We start from the raw sequence: 19,444 nt of genomic DNA, 5'->3' as shown, positions 1-19,444 counted from the left end.
AAAAAGGAAAAACACCAGTCAAATATCAATCCCCTTGTTAATCCAAAATACATGTCAAAAAACAAACAAACAAACAAACAAAGCCTACAAGCACACTGAAAGGCATGTTTTACATACATCTCAAAACTTCAAGAATTAGATCAGGATCTGTGGTCAGCTTTTTTATTTCTTCCATGTTGGCAACAGTCCAAATTGGAACAAATTGATCACTATCCATTTGAGACATCAAGTAAAGATCCTTGGACAGATTCTCTCTAGAAGGAAAGACAAAAGCATGTCAGATAAGACAAGCAATGCTTCAAGCAAAAAGGTGTCATTCATTGTTATCACGCTATCAGAAATAACACATGAACTCCTAAGAGTTCAACCTGAAAGGCGCTACTGTAATATTAATCAATGACAACTCTTTGAAAAAGCTTCTGATCTCAAAACATTTCTGCCTCATTAGCTGTGGATTTTAAGATTTTATGTAATGTTATTGATATGGAGAGAAGCGTAAACAGCATGCTGAAACATTTTATCATTGCTGTGAGAATATGCATGAGAAAGCAGTTTCATTTTTAGTTGGGTCATGGAGAAGTTTTTATTGTACCTACATATATAGCAAAGTGTACACTGTTATACACACTTGACTTCTGGGGGAATAAGGCAGCAGGCAGATGACATTCTCACAAACCTTAAAAACTCAAGGAGATTGCCATGATCACTTTATTTAAGATTGTAATTGCCCTGTCACTCCTGAAACCGCTGCCGATGCACATAATCTACTACTGAATTTTCTTCCATGACATTACTTGTAAATTACTTCTTTTAATTTGATTTTGTATTTCTCAGATTAAATGTAAGTACTATATTTAATCTTTGTTTTTCAGTACTGTGTTTCAGCACCCTAGTGCCTGGCAGAGTAGGCTTGCAGCATGGTGTGTAGGCTAAGTTCTCCCCAGCAGTGAGGGCATCCCACACGGGCGCCAGTTTGTGCCCTGGTTTCTCCACTTCTGATCCCACTCCTTGTTTATGACCCAGGAAGGCAGCAAAGCGTGGCCCAAGGCCTTGGGTCCAGGTGCCCACATGGGAGACCAGAAGTTACTCTTGACTTCAGATGGGCTCAGCTCTGGTAAACCAAACCAGCGGATTGAGGACTATCGAAATACTCCAAATACTTTCCCTCAGCTGATGGTCTCTAAGGCTTCATCAAACAAGAAAGGTGTGGAACCCTCCCCCTGCTTCCCTATGGACACAGAGGGCGGCCCACCCACCTTCCTTGGTGTCCCTAGTCAGGGGCCCCCATGGGCAGGCATCCCTCTCAATTGTGTAAGCAATATTGAAAGAGAATAAAAATTAAAACCAAAAAAACCCCCCCAAAAATCTAAGTCTGCATCTGTTCAAAGGAAAATCATCTCACTGAACGTTTGCGATCTCTATAGTAAGAACACCATCTTGGCACACTCACTAGTGCAGTACACTCTAACTCTAGCTCAGACACATTAAATGACACCAAAAGACATCACTGAAAGGAAATGATAATCACTGAACTCTTCCACTGTTCCATGGGTATTTTACATCTCTTATAATAACAACTCAAAAATGAAGGACCATCAATAAGAAAACTGATTAGATACCGTGAAAAACAGAATTCTAACTGTTTCCTCAGACATTCTTTTAGATCTTCTGTGGACATTCCTGAATTGCTTTCGTCTGATGGTGGAAAAGAAGAAAGGAGGAGTTAGTACCATATCACCACAGGCAGTAAACGTCACACACTGTGGTCATACACTACAAAGCACTTACAATGGAAGATCTACCACCAACACATAGCCACAATAATTTCTATAGCAAAGAACTCAACTTCTAATTTCTATAAAAAATTAGCATTTTTATAAAACAGCTTCATATCAAGAATCGTTCATACTCACAAAGTACCATTCATCACAGAAGTAGCTGGCTACCATGTAGTAAAACCCTGCCTGGAACACTTATAAATGTGATTAACACCTAATTCCTTTCACGGCAGTCAAACAGTCAAAGCAGCAATAACATAAATTTGAAAACAGGGGCCCGGCGCGGTGGCGCAAGTGGTTAAGGTCCTCGCCTTGCACGCCTGGGATCCCATATGGGCGCCGGTTTTATCCTGGCAGCCCCGCTTCCCTTCCAGCTCCCTGCCTGTGACTCGGGAAGGCAGTCGAGGACGGCCCAAAGCTTTGGGACCCTGCACCCGCGTGGGAGACCCGGAGGAGGCTCCTGGCTTTGGATCGGCATAGCATCGGCCATTGCGCTCACTTGGGGAGTGAGTCATTGGACGGAAGATCTTCCTCTCTCTCTCCTCTCTGTATATCCGCCTTTCCAATAAAAAAAAAATATATATATATATAAAATCTTAAAATAATAATAATAATAAAAATCTTTTAAAAAACTTTGAAAACAGGAACTAGCTAAACCAAATGATATGCATATAATGCTCATCTCTTGGCATAAATCTAATGCTAGTCAGTCTCTAAACTTCTCCAATACTCCTGTTCTGCTTCTTTCATTTTAGAACACTCGACCTTCCTAGGCTTACTTAAAGCAAAGACCCAGACGCACAAATGAACTCAAGGAGCCTTCTATGCTTTCCAATGTTTAAAGGCAAAACATGAGTCCCTTTTCCCAGAGTACAAAACTAGGAAATCCATCACTCCCATTAGACAGTTTCATCACATATTAGAATGAATATGTCAATGTATCCTTTCTTAAAAAGTGCTACTAACAGAGGCTATATTTCCTATAAACATGTAGGTAGCTAGACATGTATGAAGCTAAATAATAGCTCTTAAGATGTTAATTACTAACATATATTGCTACCCAAGAATCAAAGTGATAAATGTAAACTTCATTAAGAATGATTGGGGCCTGGCACAATAGCCTAGTGGCTAAAGTCCTGGCCTTGAATGCGCTGCGATTCCATGTAGCTCCCTACTCCTCGCCTGGGAAAGCAGTGGAAGACAGCCCAAGACCTTGGGACCCTGCATCCCGTGGGAGACCCGGGAGAGACTCCTGCGGCTGTTTGGGGAGTTAACCAGTGGACGGAAGATCTTCCTCTCTGTATATCTGACTTTCCAATAAGCTTTAAAACAAAAAACAAAACAAAAAGAGACAAGGACAGTGGATTGAGGGCTGGGGAGTGGGTAGAGGTTAGGATACTGAGCCCTCCTTTTATCAATGAATTATAAAGTTTACCAGAAACATCATATATTTGGTAACTCAGATCTTCTGGTCCTAAAATTATTCCATCTGTGGACTCTTCAACGCCTGCAGAATTTCTTGTGTTTTCACAAGATGAATACATTACTTCATATTCCTTACACATATCTTCTGAAAGCTCTGTATTTCCTGTATTAGAGACAAAATACTTGATGTATTCAGAAATTCTTTAAATCATAGTTTCAGAAACTCTTGGCATTGTATGTCTCCTCTGACAACATTTCTAGGAATTCTACCAATTGGAAAAATATCTATGGAGCTTTAAATGCCATTTCCCCTAAGAAAACAGTTTTGATCATTATGGACAAAATGAATAGCAGGAACTAAAATTTCATATAGTACTATCTGTGTTGTCACATTTTTCCATGAACTTGACTCATTTAATTGTCAGAAAGTCCTACGTTACAGGATGGAGCCTGGGAATGTGTAGCTTGTGGGTCACCGAAAGTCGGGCAATTGCAGAAGGGATTCACAACAACAAATCTGCAGTAAGCTAAGATTCAAATTGCTAGTTTTCTATGGTCAGACATGTCATAAAAACACAAATGGCCCTTGGCAATTTCCGCACTCCTGTCATGGGTAACTGTTTTTGCTTTCCAGACAAAATAAATAGTACAGTCAAGCCACATCATTTGACCAAGGTCAAAGAGTAAACAAACAGCAAAGCCATTGATTTCAGAGAAAAACTAAATTATAAATGGGTTGGAAGTTAGGCTTAAAGATGCAACTACTACTTGGAATTAGTGACAACCTATTTAGGTTAGATGTGAGAGGATCATACACAAGCTGTACACTGAACACTTATAAATGTATTTAGTCTACAATGTTCTACAAACTGACTTGCCCACAGATTTAAACAAAATGTGATTTTGCTGAGGAACATTTAGCACCTACCTTCAGGAGAGGACCCTGAGGTGGCTGCTGGATCCGGCCAAGAGCTCTCAGCTCCATGAGGTGTGGCATCAGGATTCCCAGGAGGAATTTCTTGCCATACTTTGGCATTAGGATTTAAACCAGTTCCTTTAGACGTTACCTGCTAAATAACCAAAGGTTCTATTTGTAAAATTCAAAGGTGCGTTAAAAGAATTCAATTGTGAATTTACATAGGACTTCTCCATTACTTAAATGTGAAAAACTTTTCCTCCGTTGATATTAAATAAAATGAGATCAGTTAATAATGTAAACCCCTACAAACTACTTTTAAGTGGAAACACTGCCCTATCCCAGCCCACATGCAAATGTAAACACTATTCACAAATCTTTGAGGCACAAGTGCTTCTGTATTTATAGCAAGCTTTTCAGTTGTCTACAGCATAATTTCCCAGAGTATGCCATCATTTTACTCATTAAGCTGTGACAAAAACACTTGAACAACTATATCACTGAAAATCTGATCCCAAGTAAAAAGCTCAGTGACCTGCCTGACACTGGAGCGCCCCTTTCCTTCTCAGGTGTGTAACCTAACTATTGCTCCAAAGCACTGACATCTGAACTGATCTCCACAGATGATGGAATCACAGCGTGAGGGTTAGGATGCGAGGTGGAGGCATGCTGGTGCGAGTATGAAAAAGTGGAGAGATCCACCAATGTTCCTTTCACCTCACCCAAACCAACAGGACCTGCACCTTCTCACAGACAGTAAGATTCTGTGAACATTTCATCTTTTTCCAAAAAGTGACTTATGTTTCCTCAGTGGTAGGCCCCTATTCTAGATGACAGGTTCCTAAGGATAGGTCCAAAGGGCAGGGAAAAAATTAAGCTTATGATCTGGTGGTATCAGAAATTCCGCTTTCATGAAAAAGAACTGACACAAATTGGAGTAGGATTCTTGAGGCCCGTAGGTACTCTCCGAGCTGGGAAGGCACCAGGCACAGGCACAGGGTGGACAGACTCCGACCTGGGCTGCTGCTCTCAGCTGCAGCTTCCAGAAGGCAATGACGTCTCACAAGATCCCCCTGTATTCTTCACCTCAAGTTTCTTTGAATCAGTTTCCACACTATGCACGTTAACATCGTATATTTATGAACCAATGAAATTATATTCTTTAATTACATTCTATTGCTTCCCATGTTTCTTTTTTCATTACTTCCTTTCACAAACCAGAAAGAAACATTTTTAAACACAATCTGGGAAAAAGGAATCGACCCAATCCTCTTTTCCAGGTCGAGGTCCATTTCTATTTTGGGAGCAAAGGTTGAACCTTGAAATGCTAACAATGTTTAGAATTTCTAGGTGTATGACAAAGAGCATGTTTTTCTTGGTCATTTTTATCACTGTTTATAAAGTTCTCCACAGATCATTCATCTCTTGTCTGGAACAGAACAGCACTCTGCTTTTGGTGAATCACTGAGCTGAGTGATTAACGATCTTGTTATGTGAATTCTGTTACAGTGTGAATTCCTTTTATTATTTATCTTTAAAGATTTTATTTATTTTTTTTAATGAAAAGGAAGATTTGCACACAGGAGGAGAAACAGAGAATGATTTTCCATGTGCTGGTTCACTCCTCAAGGGGCTGAAATGGCTGCAACCCAGCTCATCTCAAGTCAGGAACTAGGAGTCCCTTCCAGGTCTCCCACGGGTGCAGGGTCCCAAGGTTTTGGGCCGTCCTCCACTGCTTTCCCAGGCCACAGGGAGGGAGCTGGATGGGGGGGCGTTCCAACTTTAGTATATGTGCTACTGAAGCAAGCCCTGGATGGGAAGTGGAAAAGAATGAGACAGGAACGAGGGCTCACATGGGAGGCTGACACTAGGAAACTGAAGATTAGTTAGCTGAGCCCCTCTTTACAAAATTTTTTTTTTTAATTTAAGAGACTTGGACAGAAAGGAAAACAGTTCCTACTGGCTGGCTTTTTCATTCCCCAAATGCCTGCAGACACAGACCCGGGAGATCGAAGACAGGGGCAGGCATTCAATCCATGTCTTCCGAAACGGTGGCAAGGACCTCAACACTTGAAACTATCACTCGCCACCTCCAAGAGACTGCCATCAGCCAGCAGCCGGACTCTGAGAAGCTAACACCGAAAACCACGCCGAGTCACTCAGAAAGAAGACACGCTATTTTAACCACTAAGCCAAATGTTTCCGAATGATACTGCAACAGAACTATGAGGATTTTGTGACAGCTCAGCTCTCTTGCCTTGTGTACAATTATTTAGTCTGACACCAAGTACTTTCAATAGAGAAAACCTACATTAACATTTTCATCCTCATTCTATCCTCTAGTCTTAGAGGATCAGATAAGCCCCATCCTGGAGAACTAACAGTAAGGTGCAACTCTCAGACTACTCTCAAACTTTTGAATCTTGGTAAGTACAGTCAAAGAGTACAATATTGAAAATTTAAGGAGTAAGATCTGTACCTGGAAAAATCATAATACAGAGGCCCTACAGCCTGTAGGAAGTACCCCTAACTCAAAACTTGCAATGCAGGCTGACAGTACCACTGTGACTGAGGCCACCAAGTGGCCACAACGAATGGAGCTGCACTGATCCAGAAGCCATGAGCCAAGAACCTCCTCCAGGTCTCCCACACGCAGGTGCAGGGTCCCAAGGCTTTGGGCCGTCCTCGACTGCTTTCCCAGGCCACAAGCAGGGAGCTGGGTGGGAAGTGGGGCCACAGGGACACAATTCAGCACCAATATGGGATCCAGGTCTTTAGCCACTAGGTTACCATGCCAGCTCCCCAATTTTTTAAGATTTATTTACTCTGGGGGCTGGCACTATGACACCACCAATAAAGCTGCTACCTATAGTGCCATCATCACAAAATGCATGCTCCTTGAGTCCTGGTGGCTCCACTACTGACCCAGCTCCCTGTACCCGAGAAAGCAGTGTAGAACGGCCTAATTGCTCGGGGTTCCCGAACCCATGGGGAAAATGCAGAAGCAGCTCCAGGCTCCCGGTTTCACATCTGTCCAGCTCTGCCTATCTAGGAAGTGAATTAATAGATAATCTTTCTGTCACTCCCATCTCTCTCTGTAAACACTCCTTTATGTCTTATTTGACATGTAGTGACACAGGCAAGAGAAAGCAAGAGATCTTTCACCTACAGGTTCACTCCCCAAATGTCCACAACTAAAGGGTTAGGCCCCAGCCAGCAGCTTCCTCCAGGTTTCCATGTGGCCGGCGAGGGTGTAAGCACTTAGGCCATCGTCCACTGCTTTTGTAGGAACCTTCAGCTAGCTGGGAGCTGGGTCAGAAGTGCAGTGGCCAGGAGTTGAACCGATGCCCATATGGGATCCTGGTATCACAATGCTGGTACCCATTTCCACATCATTCTCAGCAGGCACACATGCCCTTTAGAACGTATTACAAGATACTCCATTACTTTCTGGTTTGTACTATGCTAGAAAAGAAAACTCTCAGGAGAAAATGTTTTACTTGGTGCTGAGAAGCCTGTATCCCACATGCAGTGCCCAGGCTGAACTTCTGGCATTGGTCTGTTATTCCAGTGTCCTGTCATTGTAGACACTGAAAGGTGGTGGCACTGGCTCCTGTAACTAGGGTCCCGCCACTCACATGGAAAGCCTGGACTGAATTTCTGGTGTCAGCCTTGTCCAGCGGTGGCGTTGGCAGGCATTTGAGAAGTGAAAATGTGGACTGAATCTCCTTTTGTGCCTCTCTCAAAAGTTAAAAGAAAAAAAAGCAAAAAGCTGAGCTATCAGTTTTGCTGCCATTTTTTAAAAGATCATGTGTATGTGTTTTAGAGAGAGAGAAAGAAAGAATACATCTTCCAATTGCTGGTTCACTCCCCAGATGGTTGCAACTGCTGGTAGGCCTGATGGAAACCAAGATACAGGCGTTTCTCCAGATCTCCTGCAAGGATGGCAGGGGCCCAAGTACTTGGACCATCTTCTGCTGCTTTCCCCAGACCATGAGCAGACAGCTGGACTCAAAGTGGAGCAGGCGGGAGATGAAGTGGCGCCCCTGTGGGATGATGGCATTGCAAGAGGAGGTTTTAGTCACTATGCCTCAATAGCAGCGCCTTGGCTGCCATTTTCGATGTATCTTTTCTCTCTGGTTATTCTGCCTTTATCAAAACAATTTTTGCAGTTTTGTAATAATTAGTTCACTGGGTTCCGTGATAAACTCTTGCCATGAATTTTTAAAATTTCCAGCCTTTTTCTCCTCAATTATTGCCTTTCTATCTTAACTGTTCTATTATTTCCTTTTGGAAGCTCAGTAAAATATCTCTCATCTACTATGTTCCACCTATCAACTTCCCTTTCCATTTATTAGTCTAAAAGTAATTTCTTAATATCCTTCTTCCAGTCTATTAATTTTTTTTTTAAGATTTATTTTATTTTTATTGGAAAGGCGGATATACAGAGAGGAGAGGCAGAGAGGAAGATCTTCCATCCGATGATTCACTCCCCAAGTGAGCGCAGCGGGCCGATGCTATGCCGATCCGAAGCCAGGAGCCTCTTCTGGGTCTCCCATGCGGGTGCAGGGTCCCAAAGCTTTGGGCCGTCCTCGACTGCTTTCCCACAGGCAGGGAGCTGGGTGGGAAGTGGGGCTGCCAGGATTAGAACCGGTGCCCATATGGGATCCCGGGCGTGCAAGGCGAGGACCTTAACCACTTGCGCCACTGCGCCGGGCCCCAGTCTATTAATTCTTGTTGTCTCCGAGACATCGGGGCAAGCACGTTAAGGCATCCTACCCCAGAAAGCTGACCTCAACGCCCGCTCCTGCAGAAGTACCCAGGGGGTGGCACAAGATGGCCAGAATGCTTGAGCCCTGGCCACCCATTTGGAGAATATGGAGAACAGTTGAGTTTTTGGCTTCTGGCCTTGGCCCGACCCAGACACACTGTTGCAGTCATCTGGGGGACCAAACAGCGTGAAGGAACAGTTCTAGCTCTTTTCACTCTTTGAATGAACAACAGCAACAAACAGATACTGCTCAACTGGTTCAGTATGTTGCTAACTCCTTTTTAAAAATATTATTTCCTAATGTTCCTTATGTTCTTTTCTTTAATCTGTATTTGTTTGTTCTTAGTCACTCGTTCAGCATCTCCTCATATTTGTAGGGATTTTACGTTTAAATGGGTATTGAAATAACTTGTTTTCCTTTTGCTAGATGTCTGCCTTGGATAACTACCTACCCGGAATAATGTACTACTGAATGTAAAATGGAAATGTTGTATGCCTGAAAGAAACATGAAACCTGCCGTACCACAAGGCTGGCCTCAATTTTTAAAAAAGATTTAATTTATGTATCTGAAAGGGTTACAGAATGAAGGACAGAAAACAAGGCAGATACTCTGCATCTGCTGCTGGATCATTCCCAAACGGCCACAGCGGCTAGGAATGGGCCAGGTTGAAGTCAGGAGTTTAATCTAGAGTTCCTAATACCGATGCAGAGGCCCAAGTACTTAAGTCATCTTGTGCAACCTTTCTCAGTCCACTAGAAGGGAGCTGGCTCAGAAACAGAGCAGCTGGGACACAAACAAGCGCTCACGTGGGATGCCAGCATCTACATAATTCATCACGAAGAAGTCATTTCTAGGCATGTTTAAGCAGTGGTTACAAGCCTGCATCCATCAAGATACAACAGGACTGAGTTGCAACTAGTATATATACTGAATGGATTTGATTTGGGTGGTTCTTTCCTCTTTTTAAAGATTTTACACAGAGAAGGAGAGACAGAAAGATCTTCCATATTCTGGTTCACTCTCCAGGTGGCTGCAAGGGCTGGAACTGCACTGATTGGAAGCTAGAAGGTTATTCTGGGTTTCCCACATGGGGGCAGGGTTTCAAGGCTCTGGGGCTGTCTTCTACTGCTTTCCCAGGACATAAACAGGGAGCTGGATGGAAAGTAGAGCAGCAGGGATACAAACCCGTGCCCATGTGGGATCCCAGTACATGCCAGACAAGGATTTAGCCACTGGGCCATCACACATACAGGCATTTTTGTAAATGCAGGCAAAGAATCAACAATTGGGAGGTCCCAAATCTTTGAAGCATCCACTATGCAGTAGCTGGGTCTTCGTCAACCATATGAGACCTGGATTGGGTTCCCAGCTCCTGACTCCAAGCCTGGCTGTTTCAAGTATTCGGAGAGTAGACTGACCCTTAGCTTTCAACTTGAAATAAAACTTCAAAACAACAAACAAACGAAACAGGACTATATATCCTACAATAGTTCCTCCCCCAGTCATTTATAATTTAGTTTTTGGCAACTTCTAACACTCATTGTCAAGTGCAGTCTGAAAATATTAAGAAAATCATACAGAAATGGGCAACTTACTATTTTCAAATTATAAGCATAAGGTGCTACTCACACAGAAGTGAATCATGCCTTTACCCCGCATTCAACTGCAGCCTGGGGCTTCAGCCCATCTGCGATCAGTGTGTGTTTCAGACTGACCCCAACGTGCTAGAGAAGTGATGCAACCCATTCAGATGCCAAGAAGACGTAAAATACTTAGGATAGGAAAACTGGAAGCTCTCAAGATAAAAATTCTTAAGGATGCTAACATCTATAATACTAAGATACTGTGAGCTTAACCTCATCTCGCTACAGTACAGTGCTACAATTGCTTCATTTTGTTATTCTTGCCACTCTGTCACAATGTCTTCTTCATTAATAGAACTCTATCATAGGAATGTTTAAATAGGAAAAGCACAACATAAACTGGTCTTACTCAGGTCTGCGGGCACCCACTGGGGGTCTTGCAAGTTATCTTAGGATGTAAATATGGGGAAAGTATTCCAAAGAAAGATCTTCAGCTAGGGGTTCACTCCCCATATGACAACAGCCAGGGCTGGACCAGGCCAAATCCTGGAGCCCAGGTATGTGAGCCATCTTTCACTGCTTTCCTAGGCAGCCAGCAGAGGGATGGACTGGAAGCAGAGCAGCTGGGATTCAAACCAGCCCTCCCACACAGAATGCCAGAGTTACCACAATATCAGATCCACTTTATAATCTATGTTAACACATAAAATTATTGTACATAAATATGTGTGTATATAAAAACACTGAAAAACCTAGAAATTTCACACCGCCACATATTAACAACATAATTCCAAATTACTAAGATATTTGCAAACAGAAAATATGAAAAGCGGCTGGCCATGTGGCACAGGAGGTAAAGCTGCTGCCTACCATGTTGGTTTGAATTCTGAATGCTTCATTTTCAATTCAGCTCTCTGCTAATGTGCCTGTGAATGTAGTCGAAGATGGCAAGTGCTTGGGTCCCTGCACCCAGATGGGAGACCTGGAAGAAGCTCCGGGCTCCTGGCTTCAACCTGCACAGATGCAGCAGTTGCAGCCATCGAGGGAGCAAACAGGCAGATGAAAGGTCTCTCCCTCTCTCAAATCTGCCTTAAAAATACATAAATAAACCATAAAAAAGCATAGTAAGTTAAGTGCTGGCATCCCAACACTTAGGATGTGAGGGTACCAGTTTGAATCCTGGCTGCTCCAATCTGGCTCTCTGCTAATGCCCTGGGAAAGCCGTGGAAGATGGTCCCAGAGCCTGGGCCCTGCCACCCATGTGGGAGACCCAGAGAGCTCCAGGTTCTTCTGGACTTTTGACGGGCTCAAAAAAAGGGAGGGACAGGCAGGAATAATTAATTACAAAATAACATTTTTGCCTAAGAACTGCCCAGACTTAACACCTTTGTGACAGGTTTAAGAACTAATCAGCTCACCACTATAAACATGTCACTTTTTTGAAGGACTGGCAACGTTCAATCAAAAGCATTAAATGTACACCGTTTTTGTCTCAGAAATTTACTTTTCAGATTTACTTTAATGAGAGTGAGCAGTGGCTATTTGGCAGAGTGGCTAGCACTGTCTGGTTCAGGCCTGGGCTTTGCTTCTCGTTCCAGCTTTCTGCTCATTCACACCCTTAGCAGGCAGCAGACTTGGGTCCCTACATCCAAGCAGGAGTTCCAGGCCTGTGGACTTAACACGGATTGAAGCAGTGGGTACAAAGTTCCTGTCTGACTCTCCGATAAGACGAAAATAAAATAAATATTTTTGTAAAAACTGGTGTAACATTTGGAATACAATGTGTCAATACTAATGGCAAAACCCTAACATGTTCACACTTAGACCTACTATGTAGTGAATTTTAGCCTCAAGGATTTCTATGCAAGTGTTTTTTTCAGAACACTTTTTGAGTAAAGAAAAACTGAGGGATGTTGTTGTAGCTTAGCAAACGAAGCCACCAAGTCTGACAGTGGCAGCCTATTTGGGCACTGGTTCATTCACTCCATTTCCAATCCAGTTCCCTGCTAACGGCATGGGAAAGGGAGCAGAGGATGACCCAAATATTTGGGCCCCTGCCACTCGAGTGAGACCTGGAGAAGCCCAGCTGCTGTGGCCATTCTAGGGGCTGAACCAGCAGACACAGGGGCTCTTTCTCAGTTTCTCCCCATCTCTGTAACTCTGACATACAAATACAAATAAATCTTTTTAAAAAATGGGAGGAGCCATTAATATCTTGTCAAACTACTATAAACTGTCATAGGAAACAGTAGTTTCAAGAAAACTGAACTAAGAATTAGAAAGAATCACCAGAAATATGGTGAAATCATCTCTTTGGACATACAGAACTTTCTTGTTTTACTTACCGATTTACTATCAGATAACAGAAATCCCATGCCATTTAACCCTATAAACGCTGTAAAACAGAAATAACATGTATAAATTGGTTAAATTTATTTGCCCCATGGCAGATCAGTCATCCAGATTCAAATTCTTACATCTCTACTACTGAGAGTCACTACATCACAAGTACTTGAGAAAAGCAAAGTTACTAACTTAGGTTAGTAACCTGAGAGCCTTACCAGGAACTGCTTCAGGTCTCGTGTAAAGATGAAATCTAGAGTGAGAATTCCTTACTCATTCTGAAGCAGGATAATAATATTTAGGGAACACTCAGCTCATCTTTATAATAACCTTGGTTATTTTAAAGCTATCATCATTCATATTTTACAGGTCAGGAAAAAGTTAACTTTCATGATCAGGGTTATAGGACGCAGCACAGCTGGTCTGGCACGTCCACGCTCTTGTAATGGACTCCAAGCCGTCCACTATATGCCAATAAGGAGCATCATCTCATAGCCAAGCCTGAGGGTTTCTGGTCTGTTTCGCCAGGAATGGTTACCAACCCAGTAGAAACGGACACAGACAGCTAAGAACTATGGTCCCCAGGGCAGAAGTCAGTTCAAATATGCAATGATTTCTATTCTAGGGTCAAGGTACAGCTAATTTCTAGTTAACGATAACATTCATGGTAGTAAAATTCACCTCCACCACAAAGCACAAATTCTAATCTCAAATTATGTGGTCTGTACTCAGTGCAATGGCCGTGAGCTTGGCTATGGGTCACTGTTCTCTAGTACCTTGAACAGTACACAGATTAATAACAGAATTTCATGAATAAATGAATTAATTGAACACAGGCTAAATTAATGTTTCTTAAACTCCCACATGTATAAGAATCTTAATAAAGTGCAGACTCTGATTCAGAAGTTCAGGGATAAGGCCAAAGAGTTCGTATGTTAATGAGCCCCTGGAATATAGTAATTATTGTTCATTAATAGCAGAGCAACACGCCCATTTTAGGGCACTTTCTCCAGGCTCTCCAAGTTGCCTGGGAAACGAACAAAAAACAGGATCTATTCATCTTCCACGCTGGAGGATAAAGCTATCACTGCTGGTCCTCTAGAGGAAAACATGGAATTACATCCTCAAATTCACACTACCCAAATCAGATGGGACTGTGGATTGTTTTAAAAAATATATAAGGGGGACCTCCAGATAAGATGCATTTAGTTGGGCCCAGCGGCGTGGCTTAGTGGCTGGGGTCCTCACCTTGAACGCACTGGGATCCCATGTGGGTGCCAATTCTAATCCCGGCAGCTCCACTTCCCATCCAGCTTCCTGCTTGTGGCCTGGGAAAGCAGTCGAGGACAGCCCAAAGCCTTTTGACCCTGCACCCATATGTGGGAGACCTGGAGGAAGAGGTTACGGGTTCCCGGCTTCGGATCGGTGCAGTACCAGCCGCTGCGGTCACTTGGGTCATTGGATGGAAGCTCTTCCTCTCTGTATATCTGACTTTGTAAAATAAATTAAAAAATCTTTTTTTTTAAAGATGCATTTAGTTTTGGGGAAAGGAAGGACTGTTATAGATTGCCACGAAACATCACTATAAATCTGTTACAGGAGCCTCCCTTAAGAAGTTTACACAGCAGACTCCTGGAATCCCTGACTGAGACACCATTCATGTGGTCAGTGACTGACCAAGCAGTTAATGCACAGTTTGGGGCAACTGAGTCAACTCTCTCACTAAGTGCTGAGTTCAGTTCCCAGTTCCTGCTCCGAAGGCTTCCAGCACGTGCAGAGCCCAGGGGCCAGCAGCAGGTGGCTCAGGAGGCTGGGCTCCCGCCACCGTTGTTCTGCTTATCCCTCTATCCCACTATTTCCTCAACAGTACACGAAGGGCCCAGCGTGATAGTGTAGTGGTTAAAGTCCTCACCTTGCACGCAATGGGATCCCATATAGTCGCCAGTTCTAATCCCAGCAGCCCTGCTTCCCATCCAGCTCCCTGCTTGGGGCCTGGGAAAGCAGTGGAAGATGGCCCCAAGCCTTGGGACGCTAAACTCGTGTGGGAAAGAGACCTGGAAAAGGCTCCAGGCTCCTGGCTTCGGATTGGCTCAGCTCCAGCTGTTGTGGCCACTTCGGGAGTGATTCCTCTTGTTTCTCCTCCTCTCTGTATATCTGACTTTTCAATAAATAAATAAACAATTTAAAAAAAAAAAAAAGAGTACATGGAAGCCAGTTCTGTTTGGCTTTCTGTCAAATAAACCTTCAAAGAAAAACTGATAACTTAACATTTAGGATACAGTTTCAGATAGCCCTCAAAATATTATTATTATTTTTAAGACTTACTTGCATTCATTGGAAACGCAGATCAGACTTTATGGAGAGGACAGAGAGAAAGCTCTTGCATCTGCTGGTTGATTCCACCAAATATCAAATTATCCAAGAAAGGGTGCATTTTTATTCCTAGTGTCCATTATGATGTTAGTAAGCCTGCTGATCTTATTTTTAGAAATTTATTTTTGTTGTTGTTGTTGGAAAGTCAGACATACAGAGAGGAGGAGAGACAGTGGTTAAAGCAGGTCAGTGTCCCAAGGCTTTGGGCCGTCCTCGACTGCTTTCCCAGGCCACAAGCAGGGAGCTGGATGGGAAGTGGAGCAGCCAGGATTAGACCTGGCGCCCACATGGGATCCCAGTGCGTGCAAGGCGAGGACTTCAGCCACTAAGCTACTGTGCTGGGCCCAAGTCTGTTGTTTTTAAATGTAAATGCTAAGGAAACAGAATTCCGTATGATTATTGGGTTCAATTAACAGATCAGTGCTTCAGCAGTAAATACCAGCTTAGATGCTCCACCTTGAATACCATGCCTCTACACAGCCCTGAGATAGGTACAGACACTTACAAACACCCTAGTGTGGGAGAGGAAGCACAAACAGAGGCTAAACGACTTGCTCAAGGTATCAGTCCAGGCAGGGATTCAGACGGGCTACTCTTTATACAACCACGTATTTAACCATTATTATCTTCCTATCTTACTCCTCCTCCATCTCAATAGGCTAGAAAAATCCCATTTTCCTTACTTGTTCAACCACAAATTTTTGTCCTTTAAATTTACATTTTCTACAACCAATAGTAGTACATATTTTAGTAATAACTTAAAAGCATTACATTGCTTTATTACTCATACGAAAGAAAAAGCTCTTGCCACTGGAAGCACTTGGTGAACCTTTGATCTTTTCTGAAAAACTACAAGTTACTGTACAAGCCCGAGAACTAAATAAGTGAGGCCTCTGTCCCAAAAAAGTGTTAAATACTGTAACAACCCAGAGCAAGAGGGGACGTATGTTGATCTTCATTGTTCTATAGTAATGAGTATGAAATAATGAGCCCAGCATAATGGCTCAATTGTCTAATCTTCCCCTTGGAAGTGTCAGCATCCAATATGGGCACAGGTTCATATCCTGGCTGCTCCACTTCCCAACCAGCTCCCTGCCTGTGGGCTGGGAGGCGACAGAGAAGGGCCCAAAGCCTTAGGACCCTGCACTCATGTGGGAGACCCAGAAGAAGCTCCTGGTTCCTTCCTGGCTTCGGAGTGGCTCAGCACTGGCTATTGCACACCTGCAGCCATTTGGGAAGTGAACCAGCAGATGGATGATCTTTCTGTCTCTTCTCTCTTAAATCTGTCTTTCCAATAAAAAGCAAATACATAGAATGTTTTTAAAAGGTAATAACAATGTGCTACACAAATCCTGCATTACTCCTGATTTTACTGCCCTGACAAGAAAATTCTTTCACAGGGACCAGTGTGATGGCTTAGTGGCTAAAGTCTTCACCTAGAACAAATTGAAACTCTGGTCTTTGTTTACTTAAGACTTATCTGAAATGCAGAATTACTGGGAGACACCAAGAGATGAGCCCATCTGCTGGTTTACCAGATGGGATGAACAGCCATGACTGAGCCCAAATGCAAGAGTCAACAGCCTCAAGGGATCTCCCACATGACCAAGTACTTGGGCCATCTTCTACTACCGTGCCAGGTACGTCAGTCAAGATTTGTACCGGCCACATGTGGCCACCACCGGCAGCAGCTTAGCTTGCTGTGCCACACCGCTCTCCATACCCCCTTTCCTTTCTAACCACAGTCAAAAATCTTATTTTTTTTAAGTTTTACTATCAATATTGCTTGAGATTTTCCATCTACTGGTTCACTCCCCAAATGGTCATGATGGTCAGAGATGGGCCACCCTCCACATTCTGGTGAACTATGCAGGCCATAAGCAGGGAGCTGGAGCACAACTGGGCAGCCAGGACACAAAGAGGCATCCTTCCGGGATAGCAGCACTTCAGGCAGCAGGCAGAGGCTCAGCCTGGCCCCCAAAATCTCATTCTTAAGCTCCAAGGGTGAATAAAAGTATGGATTTTATATATTCATGTCTAATATTAAGCACTACTGATTTATTTTTTAAAGATTTATTTATTTTAATTGGAAAGACAGATATACAGAGAGGAGGAGGAGAGACAGAGAAGAAGATCTTCCATCCGATGATTCACTCCCCAAGTGACCACAACGGCCGATGCTGCACCGATCCGAAGCCAGGAGCTTCTTTCAGGTCTCCCATGTGGTCGCACGGTCCCAAAGCTTTGAGCCGTCCTCAACTGCTTTCCCAGGCCAAAAGCAGGGAACTGGATGGGAATTGGAGCTGCCGGGATTAGAACTGGCACCCACATGGGATCCCAGTGCGTGCAAGGCAAGGACTTTAGCCGCTAGGCCACAGCATCTGGCCCCAGCACTATGACTTCAATGAGTTCTGAAGAAATGTGGGGCTGGGGCAAGTGCAGTGGCATAGCAAGCTCGCCTTCCCCCTCAAGCACCAGCATCCCAAACAGGCACAGGTTCTAGTCCTTGTTGCTCTACTTCCCACACAGCATCCTGCCTTTGGCCTGAGGGAGCACTGGAGAAGGACTCTGATCCTGGGCTCTTCCTCCCATGTTGGAGAGCCAGAAGAAGCTCCTGACTCTTGGCTTCAGTTTAGCCCCGCTCCAGCCATGTGGTCTTTCGGGGAGTGAACCAGCAGATGAAAGACAACCCACCCCCCCTTAACTCTGTAAATCTGCCTTTCAAAAAAAAATAAAGTAGTGCTGGCAAACAGCTCAAATAAACCCAAACTGACAGAATAACAGCATAATGTCAATAGTCATTATTGGATCTTTTCTGAAAAAAGTTCATGCACACCGTGACCTGGAGCATGTTATTTCGCCCCCCGCCGACCTCACTTTCAGCCCATTACATCTACCACCTGCCGAGGCTTCTCTTTATCCTGAAGTTCCACATGCAGCTCCAACACACATTTAACAGCTAGTCAGCTATAAACTTACACCAAATAAGCTTTCTTGTCAATCATTTGTTTACTTACTTTCTTTCTACAATTTTTCTCTAAAAAACTAACCTAAAATTTACAATGTTGTATTTTAAAAATCAGAAAAGTTTTAGACAAAACAGTGCAAAATGGTATGAAAAATATTTATTTAATGGACATTTTCACATTTGTAGCACATAAAGTGCTGGTAATGGTGGCATGTCAATATGCTGGATAATATTACTGAACTGTAAACTTGAAAAAGTACTTAAATTAATTATGGATTGCTTGTTTGGACATTTTACAATTAAAAACCACAATTTCTAAGTGTTATTAAAACATCATATGCTATCACCCATCAAAATATGTGGTGTTAAAAAATCTCAAAGAGACAGACACAGGTTTTAATAATCATTAAAGCAAACACTTGGGCCTGGTGCGGTAGCTATAAAGTCGTCGCCCTGCATGTGCAGGGATCACATATGGGCGCCAGTTATATCCAGGCTGCTCCATATTCCTTCCAGTTCCCTGTTTGGGGCCTGGAAAGCAGTCAAGGACAGTCCAAAGCCTTGGGACCCTGTACCCATGTGGGAGACCTGGCAGAGGATCCTGGCTCCTGGCTTCAGATCAGCTCAGTTCCAGCAACTGCAGCTATCTGGGGAGTGAACCAGTGGGTGGAAGATTTCTGTCTCTCTACCTCTCCTTCTCTCTGCAAATCTGATTTTCCAATAAAAATAAATGAATATTGGGCCCGGGACGATAGCACCGCGGTTAAAGTCCTCACCTTGAACGCGCCAGGATTCAGTATCGGTGCCGGTTCTAATCCTGGCAGCCCCGCTTCCCATCCAGCTCCCTGCCTGTGGCCTGGGAATGCAGTCAAGGATGGCCCAAAACTTTGGGACCCTGCACCTGCATGGGAGACCTGGAAGAGCTCCTGGCTCCTGGCTTCAGATTGGCTCAGCTCCAGCCATTGCGGTCACTTGGGGAGTGAATCATTGGACAGAAGATCTCCCTTTCTACTCTCTTCCTCTCTATGTATCTGACTTTACAATAAAAATAAATGAAAAAATAAACAAACGAATCTTAAAAAAAAAAAAAGAGGCACCATTAGAACCAAACCAGCAAACTAAAGCCAGCATAACTGGCTACTAGTATTAGAGGCATAAATATAGTGTGAAAACTGAACAAGATGTTAACACAAAAATCCTCCAAAATTTCAATTTGCCTCCCCAGTGTTCAAAAACTTTCATAACTAAGTAAAAGTGCAATGAAAGGTTCACAAAGCTGTTTTAT

At 43.4% G+C, this 19,444-nt stretch overlaps 1 protein-coding gene across 4 annotated transcripts in view; it reads right to left on the bottom strand.

Annotated features, from left to right (window-relative positions):
* The window catches only part of LARP4 (La ribonucleoprotein 4), a 47,496-nt gene extending 33,539 nt beyond the window's left edge, over positions 1 to 13,957 (bottom strand). Inside the window, exons 1-5 of one of the 4 annotated variants that reach the window (XM_040978977.1) lie at positions 12,821 to 13,956; positions 4,132 to 4,273; positions 3,214 to 3,366; positions 1,620 to 1,695; positions 118 to 254 (exon numbers count right to left, since the gene is read on the bottom strand). In XM_040978977.1, the coding sequence (XP_040834911.1) occupies positions 118 to 254; positions 1,620 to 1,695; positions 3,214 to 3,366; positions 4,132 to 4,273; positions 12,821 to 12,850 (538 nt within the window). In that variant the 5' untranslated portion in view covers positions 12,851 to 13,956. Of the gene's footprint in view, positions 1 to 117; positions 255 to 1,619; positions 1,696 to 3,213; positions 3,367 to 4,131; positions 4,274 to 12,820 lie in introns of those variants that run through there. The other 3 variants (XM_040978987.1, XM_040979001.1, XM_040978994.1) reach the window with 3 other exon arrangements.
* Positions 13,958 to 19,444: the final 5,487 nt, after the last annotated feature.

The sequence above is a fragment of the Ochotona curzoniae genome, unplaced genomic scaffold, assembly GCF_017591425.1.
Source record: "Ochotona curzoniae isolate NIBS_2020 unplaced genomic scaffold, NIBS_Ocur_1.0 contig_1014, whole genome shotgun sequence".
In the NCBI taxonomy this organism is placed as follows: Eukaryota; Metazoa; Chordata; class Mammalia; order Lagomorpha; family Ochotonidae; genus Ochotona; species Ochotona curzoniae.
Note: the sequence above shows the minus strand (reverse complement) of the source record. Positions and strands in the feature narration are given on the sequence as shown.